The 14,330-nt window shown below is 42.0% G+C and overlaps 1 protein-coding gene across 1 annotated transcript in view; it reads right to left on the bottom strand.

Annotated features, from left to right (window-relative positions):
- Positions 1 to 14,330, bottom strand: part of clpb (caseinolytic mitochondrial matrix peptidase chaperone subunit B) — a 43,199-nt gene extending 28,869 nt beyond the window's left edge. Inside the window, exons 1-4 of the mRNA XM_036149767.1 lie at positions 13,666 to 14,330; positions 13,503 to 13,554; positions 10,180 to 10,266; positions 418 to 521 (exon numbers count right to left, since the gene is read on the bottom strand). Of these exons, the coding sequence (XP_036005660.1) occupies positions 418 to 521; positions 10,180 to 10,266; positions 13,503 to 13,554; positions 13,666 to 14,122 (700 nt within the window). The 5' untranslated portion in view covers positions 14,123 to 14,330. The remainder of the gene's footprint in view (positions 1 to 417; positions 522 to 10,179; positions 10,267 to 13,502; positions 13,555 to 13,665) is intronic.

Raw genomic sequence — 14,330 nt, 5'->3', positions numbered from 1 at the left:
CTTCCCCACGCTACGCCAGCCCCACGTGGACCCAAACCTGACAGCCATATAAATGTCTGCAATATACATATCCCGTATAAATATGTCTGCAGAAACCCAACGCAGACTTGGATGGTGGTGGTGGTGGAGGTGGTGGTGGGGGGGGAGTAAAGTGTCGGTGCATATGTGTGTGCACCCCTCATGCATGCATCTGCGTGAGTAACTGTGTAGCTTGGAACAAAAACAAATAAAAAATACATTAGTTGTCACTGAATATGTAAAAATAAATAATACAGGAGGAATCGAACATGTGCATAAATGTAAATTCTTATGCAAATGATTATGTCTCGTATTATCCGCAGGTTAACGTGTGTAATAAAACAACCACACACACACAAACACACACACAGGAGAAGGCAGCTGTGAAGTTTTCCCCACCTTCCAGCGAGTGGATGCCTTTCTCCCTGGAGGTGTCGTAAACGTTGTTGAATTCATCTCCGGCGTTCGGGTCGGCGCCGGCTTCGAGAAGGACCTTCACCACGCTGGAGAAGAACAGAAAAATAAATAAATAAATAAATAAATAAAACACGAGACGCATTTACTATCCACTTCCTAATCCCTGAATGCAGACCTTTTGTTTAGGGGTCAGGACACAAAGGCATCGTTCCAGGGAGCAGAACTCCTCTATATGCAAAGATGTATTCTTTTTTTTAATGTAACACACTGGATGACCCTGGACATTTGTTTTGATGGTACTTCAGGCTGGACTGTGTCTTTAAATAGTCCAGATAAAATATATTAAATAAAAGTTGACTTTTTTCGGCTCATCAGTCCTGTGCAATTTTTGTACCTAAAGAAAGACAAAAAGTCAGGCTTGTCTGTCTCCTTCTGGGTAACCCCACAGACGCTCCAACCACATTTAGGCATCAGCAGACATCTTATTGTAGATTTCTGGTCAGCTTTCTCTATTCAGCCACATTTGGAAGGTAAAGTTGCGTTTCCATCCTTTTCAAACAAGGTGGTAGAACCCATGTTGTCTCCGCAAACGCGTCGTGTTTTAATAAGAGCGAACCAATGATCCCCATTCTCAGCAATTAATTGGAACTTGTTTTGAATTTTCTCTAATTTTTCCTGGTGTCACTCAGCAACATTCACTGAAATATTCATAATTATGTTTGTTTAATGGAGCCGTTTCCCTTTATTTAACCCAAACTCAGCTGGTTGGACGTATTTTTGGTTAAAACGGACGATTCTGATGCGGCAACAGAAATATAACATCACATAAATATCATGAATTATGTGACGTATACTGTATTAGTATTTTAACTTAAGGTTATCATACCACAAGAATCTCATGCTAAACCTGACGGCAATAAAGAAATTCTTCAGTTGTAAACATTTAATCCTTTTTTTACTGCGTACATTAGTACGTCACAACACTCCAAATGCAATAATGCGGCTCATTTCTAATGCTTTCTGAAGACGGCAGCTAGAACCGCAACAACATTTCACACGTTTCTATTTTAGTTTTTGCAACACCAACCTTGACCTTTACTTGTTTCCTCACTCCTGAAACACAGAGACATGCAAATGCAGTTCGTCAACTGACCATGACACTTGCGCCGGATCCCCTTCCATCCAATCTGTCTTGTTATGGTGGATTCACTCCAGTGGCCACCCCCCCCCCCCCCTTCTTCAGTTTCCATTTGTATGTCTTGTAACACGTACATATGTGCAGAGTGAGAGGGCAAGGGTCGGGGCCCGTTTCCGGCACTGATTGGGTGGGGGGCCTGTGTGATGAGGAGGGTATATGCGTGTAGCCCTTCACTGGAGCGTACCGTCTTTTAAAGCAAACACAACAACCTCGGCAACACCACTGACTGTGACCCAGCAGATATTGCAGGTAGCGAGTCTCTGTCTGCTCTGACTTTTGTTCGTCACCGTGAACATGGCCATTGGCTTTGACCCGAAGACACGGATATTTACACACGGGCACACAAAAACAAAAAAAAATATTCTGAATGCGGGCTGAATGGGGTTGACGGCATCCGCGAGGCGGTGGCTAACAGCATGACCGCTGTTTGTGTCTCGCTGTAGTCATGGACCTGGAAAACTGCAGCGTCCAACACATCTCACAACTTATTAGGTATTAAAATAGAACCTGACTATTTCTAACATAGTGAGAGTTTACAAAACAGAAACTGCAAGGAAGCAATCAAGTAAGAAAGAAAGAAAGGATGCATGGATGGACCAACTGCTGGGTGGAAAGATTGATGGATTTACACAATACGATTGATATTGTCTGAAAAATAATTATTTCGCAGACTTTCCAGACCAGGTATAAACCATTAAAATGTAAAAAAAAAAGTAAATTGAAACCATTAAAATGGAATGATGCCATAGAGATGTTTGAGGATATGACCTCAAGGGCCTTAAACAGAGCAGCACTTAGACCATATAAAGAAAAATGAGCAGATTAATTTATAGGAGAGGGCCCTAACGCCTAACTGTGCAACATTTTTAACACATCCGACATAACACCAGGTGAATGCATTCTTATTTATCGTTTCATTTCCTTTTATATAAAATGCCAACCAAAACAGTCTCCCCCCTCCCCCATGTCTAAACCTATTAAAATGTGAATTACCTTCATCCAACCAAAACAGTCTACTTTTTACACCACTATTAGTTATGATGGCATTAAAAGTTTGGTTTACAGCTAGTCAAATAATTTAGTAATCAATTAACTGTTAACTGGAGAACACAGACTCTAAAACATGGCACTTGCTGAAAGGACAACCCACACAGAACAGTAACTAAGCCAAATTTGTAAAAACAACAACTATATATATATATATATATATATATATATATATATATATATATATAAAATTTCAGATATATATAATGAAAAACCCTTGTCTGCATATTTGCTCCATCCAGAGCTCCTCAGGTGGCAGTTTAAGCTTCACTTGGTTCAGATTCTGTTAAAATAATTAACTCTAATAATTAATTAGGCACCTTTTGTTATCCAAATACTACTCAAGGCCATAATTAAATTGTCATAGGTGAGCATTAAATTAAGTATTGTTTTATTGTTTTACATTTTTGCCATTTACGATGCATTTACAATCCAAAACTACAACCAAATAAAAACACTCGTCTATTGGAGGCACGTTATTTTACTAAGAGGATGTCTTTTTAGAATAATAAATCAATCGAAATACAAAAAAAACAATATATTGATTACTGAAAAAAAAAAAATCAATAGCAGCAGCCCTATTTACAATCATTTTAAATACACATGCAATTTGTAGCATTATCTGCTTCCAAATGTCCTCTTATATTTTATTAAAATTCAGATCTGGCCTCTGTCATATATATAACAAAAGGACATATGAATCACGCGGGGCAATAAGGGTGTGAACATTTTGGACAGGTCTTTGTGTCTGACTTGGCTCGGGGCTTATAAAAGGACTATCAGGGGTCTCCTTTTGTTACTGTATCAATGATGCTTGGGGTGGGGTAGGGGGCCATGACCTACAGAGGGCGTCTCTCGCACCCTTGCAAGCACTTCTACAAACGCATCAAAGACGTCTTTTCGTGCACGCACACAATCTCAAACTAGGTTTGGTCACACGAGGGTGGGCAGGACTGTGTGAAGAGAGGAGCTGGCCTGAAAAGGTTTAATGGCACAAGAAAGGTAAACACCGGGGAGGATAAAGAGAGGAAAACTCCAGAGCAGGATGAGGAGGAGGAGGGCATGAAAGGAGGAAAACAATGCTATAAAGAAGAAAAGGGAAGGAGATTTAATTAAGCAGGACAAAGCTAAAACTAATGAGCTTTTAAAAGCAGTTTATAGTTTTACTAATCAACTGACGATCGAGTGTCCAGGTTTATTTAGGACAGTCAGGACGGGAGCTACAGCAGTAATTTGAGGCCAAACTAAAGACCTGAAAAGGTAAATTAGGTTTAACTCCAATTTTAAAGGGACGGAACATTATATGTGCAAAAGTAATAATGTCTACCAACTTTAATATTCTTTTAAACCTTATGTTTGATCTAACAGTACGGTCAAGGTCAATGTCTTTGGATAGACTGCTTTTCTTTGTGGACAGCATAGATGGCAACTCAAGTTAGAGACTTAAGATGCAACAATTTAAACAAAAAGTTCAGCTTTGACTTAAAGACTTAAAACATGACTTGGACTCCTGGTCTAAGCTCTAGTTTTATTACGTGTAATGAAAAGTGAAAGGAAGTCAGGCTGTAACAATACATCTATCCATATATATATATATATATATATATATATATATATATATATATATATATATATATATATATATATAATGATACATATTGTCATTTTTAAGATACACCTTCATTTTAAAATTCACAACGTATCAGACTTCATGTGTTCTATTTTTATAATTATTATTAATTTTTTTAAATTAAAAGAATGGCGCTTTTGATTTAAATGCCTGATACCCATAAGAGCTCAAAAATAAAATAATCAAATCATGTTTGGGTTGTTTGTGAGTTGATATCAACGTAAATAACATGACAGTGTCGTCCACAGACTTCAATTTAATGGAAATCGTATCATAACAGATTTTGTGACATCGGCAAACATCGCACCGTCAAACCAACAAACGGGTATAAAATTGTCTCGTGATAAAGCTGGTGATTTACACCCTTGTTGGTGGATTATGGAGCGCCACAGGAACGTAAAACAATCTGCTCATGTTGGCTACTGCACAACGCTGATCTTCTCCGTCTCTCCAACCGAACACTAGTAATCGATTCAGGCTAAATTAACTTAACTTGCCTCCAAAAATCTCAGTGCTAAGCTGGCTGCAACTTAACAGAGAAAGTTAAAAAACAGAGACTGGATCTGGAGTTAGGGCGCCAGACTTCAGACTTCAATTAGACTTAAAAAAAAAGAAAAGAAAAGAAAACTTACGAAGATCTTACGATGGACAGTGGTGGAGCGTAGATAAGACAACAAAGAAGCTCACAGGAGAGAGATAAACACCAAAACTGCACCTAATCGGGTTGAAGGATGAACAAATCGCACGAGCCAACATTCCTTGGTCATGATCAATGGGGGCACGGCCATCTTTAAGGAGTGTGAGCTGGTTAAGACGTGCATCATCCAATCGGAAAGCCAAGGTTTAAGGAGCTGAAGACAGCCAAGCAGCCGGTAACATCATCTCTACTAATTTATTTTTTCAGTAAACAGAGTTAAACAACCAGTCTGAGTGTCCAACGGTACCCAGCAGCCAAATGATGCTGACGTTAATGGATGGCAGATTTATCTCATCCTCCAGTCAAAGAATGCCAAAACTAATGGCTGTCTCGACTGGAGTTATAAAATACAATGGCAAATTAAACAAGCAAAAAGTCTAATTTCAGGCATTAAATGCCAGCTTTATTTATTGTACTTCTGATTAAATATATCACTCTAATTGGCTTTGGCGGGATGGCTTTGGACCATTAAAAATGGACCCCATGGAGATGTCACCGCTCTGCTTTAAGGAAAGGAAGGAGAGTTTATAATTCTCTCCCACTGCTTGGCTCACAGCTATAGCATTGCTGGTGTTAAATGTTCACAAACCGTATTGCCTCTAACTCTCCTTTCCTGGAACTACTGGCAAGCTGGTGGATTACAGCTTGAAATTTAGCTACAAGTCCTCCCTAAAACTAAGCAGACGTCTCACCAAGGAGCCATATTGCTCAGACCTGGAGGCGTGTGGGCAGCATATACCATTCTTTGGGATTTACAAAATCATCTCTATGCTTATTATTGAGTATTCTTATACCTTAGAACTTCCTGAACTTGACTGAAACCCTTCTTGCTCTGGCCCCTTGCTCCTGCGCTCGTTAGCGGAGACCCTCTACGTTAAATGATGGAAGAACAGCACTGGCACACTTTGTCAGGGCGCTTAAATCATTTACATTCGGTTTTAAAAGATTAGAACAGAAAACATATGTCTGGGATCCAACTTCTCTCAAGCTCAGCAGCACCAGTGCTACGACCTAAAAAAAATAAAAAGGTCCACCCTGTAGTGCTCTCTACATCCTCTCCCTGCGTTAGCACCAGGCATGCAGACACGGGGCCGGGGCTCGGTTCCTATCTGGCCCCGGAGGAAGACAGGAAACAAAGACTTCCGCCTCCCTTGTTGTAAAACAAGACACCCGAGCTGAACCGACCATCCATGCTCCTCAAACCACCTGGACCAGACGCCGGACCTCACTTGACCCCGCCCTCAGTCCATTCGCACCTGGGGTCAGGGACAAGGCAGAGTAAAAGGTTTCTCTGCACTTGATGACCATCTGTTGCTCAATTTCAGCAAAAACAATAAAACCCATGTGAAAATACGGTATTATGTAGGCTCGGGTGTGTTTATCTGAAAGTTATAGGCAGAACATGTAACGCCTGCTTTAAACGTTGTAACATCTGTAACTTTTGTTTTAAAACGAGCTGAGCAGTAATTACCTTTTGACAATTACCGTATTTTCCGGACTATAAGTCGCAGTTTTTTTCATAGTTTGGCCGGGGGTGCGACTTATACTCTGGAGCGACTTATGTGTGAAATTATTACACATTTTTACCGGTATATCATTACACCTGTTATTTTCACACTAAACCACAAGAGGGCGCTCTAGGCCTGTGTTGAATCAGACGTAAGCGACGTAGAAGCGGAAGTGCCGCATCTTCTACCTCCGGAGTTAACAAAGTGATTTGAAAGTGACACAGAGGATGAAGATTTCACTGGATTTTAGTTATTTGGAGTGACACAGACGCTTTGGTTAACTTCTTCACATGTTATTTATGCTATAGTTATTCGAATAGCTTTTAATATGTTATGTTAACATACCAGGCACGTTCTCAGTTGTGTCATGTAGCGTAAGCTAACCGTACAATTATTCAGCCTGTTGTTGCCTCCGTTCTATTTTTATTTAAAATTGCCTTTCAAGATGACATGTCTGTTATTGATGTTGTATATTATCAAATAAATTTCCCCCAAAAATGCGACTTATACTCCAGCGCGACTTATGTATGTTTTTTCCTTCTTTATTATGCATTTTATGGCTTGTGCGACTTGTACTCCGAAGCGACTTATAGTCCGGAAAATACGGTACATAAACTATTTTAAAAGCACTATTGGCCGAATATGACACTAAAAACCATTTTAAGGTCATAACTCTTTAATTAGCCTTCTTTTGCGGCATTAAAAATAAGACGCTGGTACGTGGAAAGACATTCCATTAATGGCATATGCGACAAAGCCTGACAATTTACCAATAATTTGTTTTACCGCGGCCAAAACGTAGCGTGTTAGCAGGTAATCCCGGGCCCAAACCCATAATCCCCTCTTCACCTCCCTCTCTGCTCACATCTGCCCATTCCTCTGCTCCTCCTTCGTTCCAGTCCCGTCACTCGGCCGGCGGCTCGGGGTGGTCAGCGGGCGTTACACTTGGCTAAGCCCTCATTGTGCACGTGAATGCGGCGAGGGAGGGACGGAGGGACAGAAAGAGCGATGGAGATGTGCATTGTGTGTTAAAGAGTGCAAACAGAGGTTCAGGCCATACGCCTCCCCGATTTAGCCCTACATCAAAGCTAAGCAAACACACACAGCCGACGTCTTACCCTTAACGCCACCGTGACTCCTTCCCAGAGCCACGCCTAAACCCCTGGATGTAAGCACGGCCGCCTCTCCGCGGTTTTAACTCGGATAGTTTAGTGATGAAATCCTGCACATCTTCAGATTACAAATACCACTTCTGGTCCAGAAAACAAACAACAACAAAAACAAAAAAAAAACCTCCGACAACACTGGAGGTGAGGAACGGAGTACCTCAAGAATGAGATCCAAAGTGACACCCTAGCTACAGGCCAGGCCTTGCTCATGACTAATGTTGCCAGCGTTTTCACTTAACAGCTGCAAATAAAGTTGTGTGTGGCTGAGTAATAGGCAGTTGGCCTGTAAGATATTTGGTATAACCTCCCCTTGTTTCCTCGCTGTGTTATGGGAGTGTGCGCGCAGAGCGTGCGTTTGTGTGTTCGATATGAGTGATGCGTAAGGACCAATGTTCTGTCTTCCCTGCAGCGGTGACGGCACACTGGGGGGTTGGAGGACTGGATTAAACACAGAGGAGTGTCTGTCTTGCTGAGTTATAGCACTCATAACACAAACACACACACACACGCACGCACACGCTGCTGTGACACACACAGACAACGGGAGCAGACACACAAACAATCAAATTTGTATCCAAAAACATTTGACACACCAAGCGACGTGTCATTAAACACAAAGTGACGCGCGATCAATACGTTATCCGGAGACAATCAGCCGGCGCAGGAGATCTAAATCCAGCTTCCCGGCGTATTTTTCACCGCAAAACTCTTGTCTGTGCTTTCTAGAATCAAGAGCAGGTGGTTGGGTGGATGGAGGGACGAAGTACAAACTGATGAACGGACGGACGGATGGATGGATGGTTGGTCAGCGGACAATTAAGCTGATAAATGGACGGACAAAAAAAATGGCTGGGTGGATGGATGGCCGATGGACTGACCCATGGATGGCTGGACCAGTGCCTGAACGGAGGACGGGATGGGAAATTAGCAGATACCAATAATTACTATTCAATTAGAAATACCTTTATATAAAGTCCTTACAAGACAATGTGTGAAGACATATATATATATATATATATATATATATATATATATATATATATATATATATATATATATATATATATATATATATATATATATATATATATATATATATTAGGGCTGGGCAACGATTAAAATCTTTAATTGCGATTAATCGCATAGTTTACCTGATTAATCGCATTGTATGCACGAACTCCATGAATGAATTCAAAAGTAGTGTAAAGACCACTTTTATTTTAATGTTCTGCTGCCATATGAACAAAAGTGTTGTAACATTTGTAGCACATGTAAAACAAAAAATAGCAATAATAATAAATTAAAGCTTATTGCCACTGACAGGAAATTCTCTTTATGGGGAAAAAATCTACCAAAAACAGGCAATTTCTGAGGTAACAGCAGGGAGCAGCATTACCATTTTATGTTCAATACCAAAGTATGAAGCACAAAAAAAGGTCTACAGTAGCTAATTATCCACTTCGCCATTACATTGGTTAGCTTCTCTGAGTCACTGAATTGTTTGGCGATGTCTACAGTGTGTTTGGCATTTAAGTGATATGTTAAGCTCAAGGTGCTCCGGTGATAAGAAAGCTTAACTTGGCAGTGGTTACAACTAACTTGTTTCTGTCATATTCGTTGGTGGAAGAACTTTAAACTGAAATGCTTGCTAACTCGATATGCTTGCATGTTTATTTGACGTTAACACGCGTTTTTTTGTTGTTGCTTTCACGCGTGCATATAGTGAATGGCAGGGAAAAAACAGGCAAAACACATGGATACTTTGAAGCGAGAAGCGACTTCACCGACGGCGTCGATGCAGACCCCAGCTCCGCCCGCTCCGCACAAAACTTGTTTCGGCCGGCAATTCATATTATATATATATATATATATATATATATATATATATATATATATATATATATATATATATATATATATATATATATATATATATATATATATATATATATATATATATATATATACATACACACACATTTCATTTTTCCATCTATTTTCTTCCCTATTGTCCATCACAGTAAGTCCCTTTGCAGCTATTTCCATAGTCAGATTTCCCATAATGCCTCTCTCTCATGGAGACCCTGTAACCAGTAAAGTGACCTCAGAGTCCTGATGGAGCAAAGAAAGAAAGCCTGGTTAAATTGGATTTGGCCCAGTCTTAACCTCGGCCCCTCTCTCTCTGTGTTATGTGTCTTCTGTGGGCCAGGAGGCTAATTTAATTATTGGGGGAGCGGGTTAAAGTGGGGGGGTGGAGGGGGGGGGGGGGGGAAAGGGGAAAATGCCGTCTGTCAGTCTGGAAGTTGCACTTTGCACTTCTCAAAATGTAACAGTAAGAGCTGCGGCAGGAACACGGAGGACATATGTTCGCTGGCAGCTGTCCGGCACAGAAACCACCACATCGCTCTTACATGCACAAACGAGGGCGGGCGTGTCACAAGTTTAAAACACAAGAAGCTGTTCGGGAGGTGAAGACGGCAGAAACGGACACCGACCTGTGCTGCCGGTTCATGGCGGCCACCATGAGGGCCGTCCATCCCAGGCGGTGCCGGTGATTTGGATCCACGCCTTCTTTTATTAGCCTGAAGGGGGGGCGAAAAGAAGGAAACAGCTTCATTTTACTGTCACATCAACACTCACAGAAGATGGTAAAAGGCAGCAGACTCAGCAAAACACAACACAAACTCTTCTTGTTTCAACACGTACCGAAGTACAACAAAAAAAAAAAGCAAAATGTGCAGATGGAAGGATAAAAGTTGGCCAAATGCTGGAGTATTGGAAGGCCTTAACGCAGTTTTGTCTAGTTAGTGTGTCTATGACCCAGCCAGGTGTGTGTGTTTGGGGGTGGCTCTGCCTCAGGGTGCACCATCAGGGTGCTGCAGCCACTGTCCCCTGTAGGTGACCGTGTAAGGAATCCTTCTATCACGTCTCGTGCCGGTCAGAGAGGCAGCGTCGGTGTTTACAGTCAACACGGTGGCCTCCTTCTGGTCTGCACTCAGCCCCCGACTCGCTCCGGCTCTGTTTTCACCGCCGGTTCTGCATGAGGTGGCAGGGTTAGGGATACAGGTCTAATGGCTCGACGCTGCAGCTGCAGGTCGGCTGTGCAGAGCGGACCAGCTGTTTTCAGCTCAGGCGCCTCTTAAAAGTTAAAGGCGGGGGCAGGATGGCAAAAAGAAAACAGATTCGGATCAGCATCTACGTTAGAATAGTTCTGCATCTTGAAGCCAAATGTTCTTTGTGCTGGTATTACTATTACTCTACATCTCTCTCTACCAGCCATGGTAAATAAATGCATGACCACAAAACATATAGGAAATCTACGGGTTTCTACCTAATTATCAGATTAAAAGTCCAAATTCCAGAGTTATCAGGCCTATTCTCACATAAAAGTGTACTATTACCAGTTAATGTAGAACAAATTACTAGATCAATGTGTGCTTCTGTGCTTTTTCGTCTCTCTTGTTGTGTCTCTGTTCTGTCTTCTCTAACCCCAGTCGGTCGAGGCAGATGACCGTTCATACAGAGCCCGGTTCTGCTGGAGGTTTTTCCTTCCCGTTAATGGGTGGTTTTTCTTTCCACTGTCACTTCATGCTTGCTCGGTATGAGGGATTGCAGCAAAGCCATGGACAATGCAGACGACTCTCCATGTGGCTCTACGCTTCTTCAGGAGTGAATGCTGCTTGTCGGGACTTTGATGCAATCAGCTGGTTTCCTTATAAAGGAAGTTTTTGACCAATCTGTATAATCTGACCCAATCTGTATAATATGATTGAATTTGACTTTGAAAAGTGCCTTGAGATGACACGTTTCATGATTTGGCGCTATATAAATAAAATTTAATTGAAATGAATTAATTATATCACAGTTGATAACCAGAGGATGCATGGATGGATGAATTTGAATCATGTTGCTCATTACAAAAATTGCAATTAAAACGTATTTTAAGCAACAAACGGTTATGCAGTGGTGGATTTTGTAAGGCCCTCTCAAAAAGCAGAGCTCCCCTTCGCGGAGCGCCTCCCAGCAGACACGCCCTGACACTCTGCCACTCCTGATAACTCAACCGGAGCACTTAACACATCTGTGACCTGTTGAATGGCTGACTCCCTGCACTCTCACCTACACCATCTGCCACATGTGGAAAGGTAACCCAAGCCTGAAAAGTGGAGACGCACATATGCGCACACCTATACATCTGCATTCAGAGGCCCACCCGGGGACACACAGTCAGCTCTGCAACAATTATAAACCGTGTGCTGATATGAATATCGTACATAACTGGGTAAATGACAGGCAATATGACTAATGTTGATAGCAATAGTATGCATTAACTCTTCTTCTTGGCATATATGCGATAACAGTAAGTATTTCAGAGTTATTTCCAGCAATAAAACCTTTCAGCAAGAGGGATTCCGACTAAGGGCCACCAAAATGTTCTCATGATGATGGCTGACATAAAAAACATGCGGTACAACACGCCCTTTTCCACAGAGAGGGAAACAATCCTAAAGTTTGTAGAAAATGTCCTGCAGACCCAGATGGTCCAACTCTGCCACCCGCTGGTTTATGACACATCTGCAACTGCAGGAGAGGGACGGAAGGGCTTTCACAACAGCGGATGACCCTGACTGTTCTGGAAACTGTCCACACAGCCTTTGATTTTGTGACCACAGAGGCTGAAGAGTGGCGAACGCGTTCTACTGCATTGTCTGATGAGCGTGCTCAGATTCCACAAAAAGGAAATTAAATGTGTGCATTCATATTCCTTACGAAGCCATGGACATTGTTATGAAGCAATAATGTCCCGTTAATTACAATTTTCCAAATAAGTGATAATAAAAGGAACATATGTATTAATACAGAAGATAAAAGTGGCAAAAAAAGAAAGAATGTAATGACGGGTTGGATGTATCCAGAACGCAAACACAGGTTTCCAAGAAAGCTATGTAGAAGAAGAACAACAACGAAAGAAAGTTCAATTCCTTTGCTCTTTCAGCTGGGGAAGATCAGATCACCAGGAATTTTCCATAATTCAAACGATTCAGAAGAAATGAGATGGACCGGTGTTAAGAAGGAACACGGCACAGCAGTGAGAGGAGATGTCGCCTGAACAATCTTAAAAGATCATGGAACTAAAAGCAAATAAAATAGGGTGAAGAACACAACATCGTTGATCTTCATGTTCAAGAGTAATGAGAGAAATCAGACATGTTTAAACAAGGTTAGAGATTTAGATTTGAGGCGACATTATAAATCTCAACTGCTGCCTAAAACGGAGACATGACTACTGACCTGGTACTATTGTGAGCTTCACAAAGTTATAGCCAAGCCAGCTTTATTTAAAAAAGCTTTAAAAACTGCAGGCACCTACCAAAGTGCTGAACAAAAGGCATGAATGATTAAAATTTTGAACAAATGACATAGATAGTAGATATAGCCTATAATTACTTGTCATTATTGCCTAGCGGTCGTAGTTTCTAATTCTATTTTAAAGATTTTACAACAAAATTATTTTTCTAATCAACAGCTGAATTTGTGCAAATACTTTTTCATAGTTAAATGATAAATTATAGGAAACGCCCAAGAGTTTGTGTGGCCATTGTTTTCAATGCCTGTATGATGCTGTCACTAGGAAACTTATTAAGGGTGTTATAAAATACCAATTTAAGAAAGACAGCCATTTGGCAAACACCACCAGTGTTTTCAAATGAGTTTTTTTTTCTTTTCTTTTTTTTTTTTAGCAACTAATAGCTATAATAATGGCAAATATTTATTAAGGCGGAATGATAAAGTGTTTGTGTGTAAACTTGTGTTGTACCTGGATACATCCTGTGCATTGTTGGTTCTCGCTGCCTCCAGCAGAGCATCACCTTGTCATTAAATAAACACAATAATGGCATTAGTACACAGCAGAAAACCGTGGTTATAATAACTTACTGCAGCCAATTATTTCAACAGTATTTTTATCCTCCATTTTGTACCTTTGTTATCTGAGTCTCTCCTCAGGCAAAAGGCCACCGCTGCGGCTGACAGCACACCGGCTGAGGCCAGTCCTGCACGGCCGGCGCCCCCACCTGCACCGCGGCTCTCGCGCCCACCGGCCTGCCTGCCGTCCTCCCAGTACTGGTTGTTTTGGCGCCCCCTGCTGGCCAGAGCCGCCCAGGAGCTGCGGCGATTCTCCAGGTTTGACAGCCATCTAGGGGCGAGGTGGTGGTACTGCACCGATGGGTTCACGCTGGTAACAGCGGTCTCTTCAGACAAAATGCCCCTCCTGGAGACCCGCGACGTGGAAACGATGGGGCTGCGGGGGGTCTCCGCCGGTGTGCCGCGGAGGCTTTGACCTGCGGCTCCGCTGGCGCTGGTCTGGAGCACGCGACCGCACGGTGACAGGCTGCGCGACCTTCGCGTCAGCAGCCTGGTGGGAACGGATGACAACATGGCGATAAACTCACAATAAACACTGTGAGGTGGACGGTCGGTCCCTCAGCGAGACAGCGATTCGTGATGAGCTTGACTCTCTGTGAGAGGAAAGCGCCGCGTTGGTCCAGGTGTAGCTGCCACTAGCTCTTCTTACAGCCAGGTAGTTAGCCGAAAATAACCGTTTCACCTCATCTTAGCCCTGGACGTCACTGGAAGTCGTGGTGCA

The sequence above is a fragment of the Fundulus heteroclitus genome, chromosome 18 (assembly GCF_011125445.2).
Source record: "Fundulus heteroclitus isolate FHET01 chromosome 18, MU-UCD_Fhet_4.1, whole genome shotgun sequence".
NCBI lineage: Eukaryota > Metazoa > Chordata > Actinopteri > Cyprinodontiformes > Fundulidae > Fundulus > Fundulus heteroclitus.
This window is presented reverse-complemented; position numbering and strand designations above follow the sequence as displayed.